The sequence below is a fragment of the Phaethon lepturus genome, unplaced genomic scaffold (assembly GCF_000687285.1).
Source record: "Phaethon lepturus isolate BGI_N335 unplaced genomic scaffold, ASM68728v1 scaffold31803, whole genome shotgun sequence".
In the NCBI taxonomy this organism is placed as follows: Eukaryota; Metazoa; Chordata; class Aves; order Phaethontiformes; family Phaethontidae; genus Phaethon; species Phaethon lepturus.
The window spans coordinates 7,462-10,808 of record NW_010530250.1 but is presented as its reverse complement, the minus strand read 5'-3'; the positions used below and the strand labels follow the sequence as shown (position 1 = coordinate 10,808).

The 3,347-nt window shown below is 53.1% G+C and overlaps 1 protein-coding gene across 1 annotated transcript in view; it reads right to left on the bottom strand.

The window, feature by feature from the left end:
- CBFA2T2 (core-binding factor, runt domain, alpha subunit 2; translocated to, 2) overlaps positions 1-3,347 on the bottom strand; it is a gene marked incomplete at its 3' end in the record, with an annotated part of 15,387 nt that overhangs the window by 5,006 nt on the left and 7,034 nt on the right. Inside the window, exons 5-8 of the mRNA XM_010284222.1 lie at positions 3,272-3,347; positions 2,376-2,629; positions 1,582-1,667; positions 315-510 (exon numbers count right to left, since the gene is read on the bottom strand). The exon at positions 3,272-3,347 is cut by the window's right edge and continues 11 nt beyond it. Coding sequence (XP_010282524.1) covers positions 315-510; positions 1,582-1,667; positions 2,376-2,629; positions 3,272-3,347 — 612 coding nt within the window. The remainder of the gene's footprint in view (positions 1-314; positions 511-1,581; positions 1,668-2,375; positions 2,630-3,271) is intronic.

Below are 3,347 nucleotides of genomic sequence, written 5' to 3'. Positions count from 1 at the left end.
GGTCTCGATTGCCCCAGCCAGTACGGCTCAGTGACAAGGAAGATGCTCTTCTGGCACCAGCAGAAGGTGCTGCTGCTGCCCAAAGGTGCCTTCAGACGTCAGCAAACGCGGCTTGCAGCAGCTCACCTAGAAGCTTCCATGTGTCCAACGGCTTTTCTCTCTTCAAAGCTTGGAGAACCATGACGCATTGCTTAAATATTTAATTTATACTATAATATGAATATATTATCATCACTTGATGCCTAATACAGCTTTGTTGTAATTAGACACCTACTTAAAAAGGTCCTGGCACAGCACGTCCACCCCTCGCTTACCGCTGCCGATGGAGTCGGAGCTGCCGGGGCTGTGCTGCCTGGAGATGAGCTCGCTGCCCGCCTTCCGCGGCTCGGCCGTCTCACTGCACCGCCTCTTCCAGTAGTTGAGCTCTTCCCGATCGGCCTCCTGACAGCGCCGCAGCACGGCCATCGAGCGCCGGGTTTTCTCCACCATCTCCATGATGCAGTTCAGTGCCTGCAGGGAGGAACGCGTTTTCAGTCTTGCTGCCCGCTCATGAGGTCATCTCCTGAATTTCTCGTCAGAGGTACCACAGGGACCATCCCAAGAAGATGAAACACGAGGTCATTTCTCAGGAACAGGCTCTGAGCACAGTATTTTGGATGATGCAGTATTCAACCAGGCAGGTAAGACTGGGTCCCGCACCCACCCGTGCAGCAGCGATGCGGAGCAGCACCAGCTGGGAAGGAAGTGATCACACCTGCACCGTGGGGCTTTGGTCACCGCAGGAGGTTTAGGGCCATCCTTCTGAAGGTGGAGCTGAAAAACCCTCACTTTCCTATGGGAATAGGGTGTCCATGCAAGGGACACAGCCACATCCATAGCCACATCCCAACTCACAAATACTCAGCTATGGGGCCTCTTTCAGGCCTATTCCCCCTGCCCCCAAACATCAGCTTTAGAGTGTAAGGAAGCATTTGTGATCAAAGTTGAATTTCAGTCCCATCTCTCTGCGGGAAACACTCCAGGCAAGTTCTTGGATGAGCAGTCTTGCCCAGAGGGGAAAAACAGACTGCAGAAAGTCTGCCAGAAGTACCAAGTCTTGCTGTTGGTACCTAGGTGAGACCCACAAAAGGCTGGCAGCCAGGAAAAAAAGTCTTTAAAAAATAACGATGGGTTTACTTATTCTGTAAACTCCACATCCTTGCTGCATGTAGCACATCTGCATGCTTGTCGGCACAGTGCTGGCCTGGGCTGCTGCAGAAAAGACCTGTGTGGGGACAAGGTTGGGTTTGGTTGCTCGGGGCAGCACATGGCTGTGCTCTGCGGGAGAAGCTCCCCAGCTCCAGACACTTCATCCAGAGTGATTTTGGCTTCCGCTGACCATGGGCAGCGAAAACCTGCCAGGAAAGTGCTACTGCTCCTATCTGCCCTCCCCGCCATCCACCTTCTTGTGGTGGCTTGTTCCCCAAGCCGCTAGGAAAGCCTGGATATGGTATTAACAACAAGAAAATAACAACTTGGAGCCGGTGGAGCACCGGGTTGCTGTGTCCCACAGAGCTTCCCACACCTCCTGCCATTCCTTACATGATCGAGATGCTTCCACTCGTCAGCCCACTCTCTCTCCGTTAAGCGGTGGTCCACCAGCTCGTCCTGGTATCCTCCATTCAAACCTGCAACAGACCACAGCCAGAAGAGTGACTGGATGGAGCGAGTGCTTTCAGTGCTGGACAGGCAAGGTGGCCCTGAAGCAGTAACGAAGAGCTGTATTTCCAGCTACATATAGCCGGGATTTTAAAACACATCTCAAGGAGGTGGCTCTGCAGGGGCAATTCCAGGCTGGTGCTTTTATCCTTGTCTGTGTCACCGTCTTGGAAGTGCTACAATCCACTCAGGGGTCTGGATCTGACCCGCCTGGAGAGCTGGCTCCCTTGTTATAAACGCGCAGGAGCTCAGAGCCTGCGATTCAGGCTGCCCTGCTGGAAACACAGCGCGCACCTCCCACACACCCCTGGGGAGAAACGGGGTGGGGGGTCAGGCTCTGCCCTCCTGCTTTCCTCACCTTAGAAAAGTTAATTTCTATTTCCCTGCCCTCCATTCTTGCCTGCTGGGTTGGCTATACTCAACTCACACAGTCCTTCCTCCTCATCCTCGGTGGCTCCAGCTTTTACATGTACATAGGGAAATACAAACTCTGAATCTTCCCATTTTTAACCTCCCACAGTCCATTGTTTTCTCTGAAGTCCCTGCAAAACCTCTGCTGAGGACGTGCCCAGCATTCCAAAGCTTTGGGTGCCAGTGGCCAAGCAGGGACCAAAGCCAAAACTCAGCTGCTGGACCTCACAGCTCCTACGACTTAAAAGCCCTCCAGCCTTTCTCACCAAGACCGCCGTGCCTGTCCCGAATCTCCCTGTGCTCCAACATCTTGCTGGGGTCCCTGTAGAGGTGAGAGGTCGCGATATCTTCCAAGGTGTAGTGCTGGAGGGGCGGTGGGGTGGGGTGGAACTGCCCACCGGGGTTCATCAGGGGGATTGTCAGGGCAGGGCTGTGCCGGGGCGCGGGGCTGATGGTGCACACCCTCTTGGCCGGAGGCTCCGTCGGCAGCGGCTCCCTCTCAAAGCTGCTGTCTTCCCTTCTGCAACCACACCGGCAGAGAGGTGTTCGTTAGCGCTGCATAAACGTACTCGGAAAGGGAAAGATGCAGATCCCGACTCAGTAGAGTCTGGGCAGCGATGATTTTATGGGGGGGTAAAGGCAGGGAGCTAAACAAACATGCTCAACTTGTGAACAAATCCACAAAATGACCCTGTCAAAGAAAAAGTTAAAGATGCCCAAGTGTTGTGATTCATCTTTCTGAGCATGACCAAATTAAAATTTCACAGTTTTTATAAATTTGAGGCGTGCTCCACATAATTACATAACAACTTTTAACTTGGAATAAAAAGTGGTGAAAATGAACCGCATCGTTCCCAGCCCTGACAGTGCCTCCGCTCGCTGCCCGGGGAGGCGGAGAACGGCTCCGCTCTCCAGCTCAGGCTTTTCAGTGCTTCCCCAAGAAGTCCCTCTGAGACAGAACCTGCCTGAAAGAGGATCCCAACCTGAATTCGCAGTGCAGAAGGAGCAATCATCAGTGTCTTATTAACAGCCAGAATAGGTGCTGGGAGTGATAAGATCCTATGGTTTAGCCCTGGATGCTGCTTGAAGCTTTGACAGCAGCAAAGTTGAATCAAAAGTCACGATTTCAAGAACTTGGCAGAGCAAAGAAAGCTGTTTTTACCTGTCCGGACTGTGCCTCTTCCCATTCCCGTTCACCTCGATCAGCAGCTCGGAGGAGTCAGCGGGGGACGTGGTGT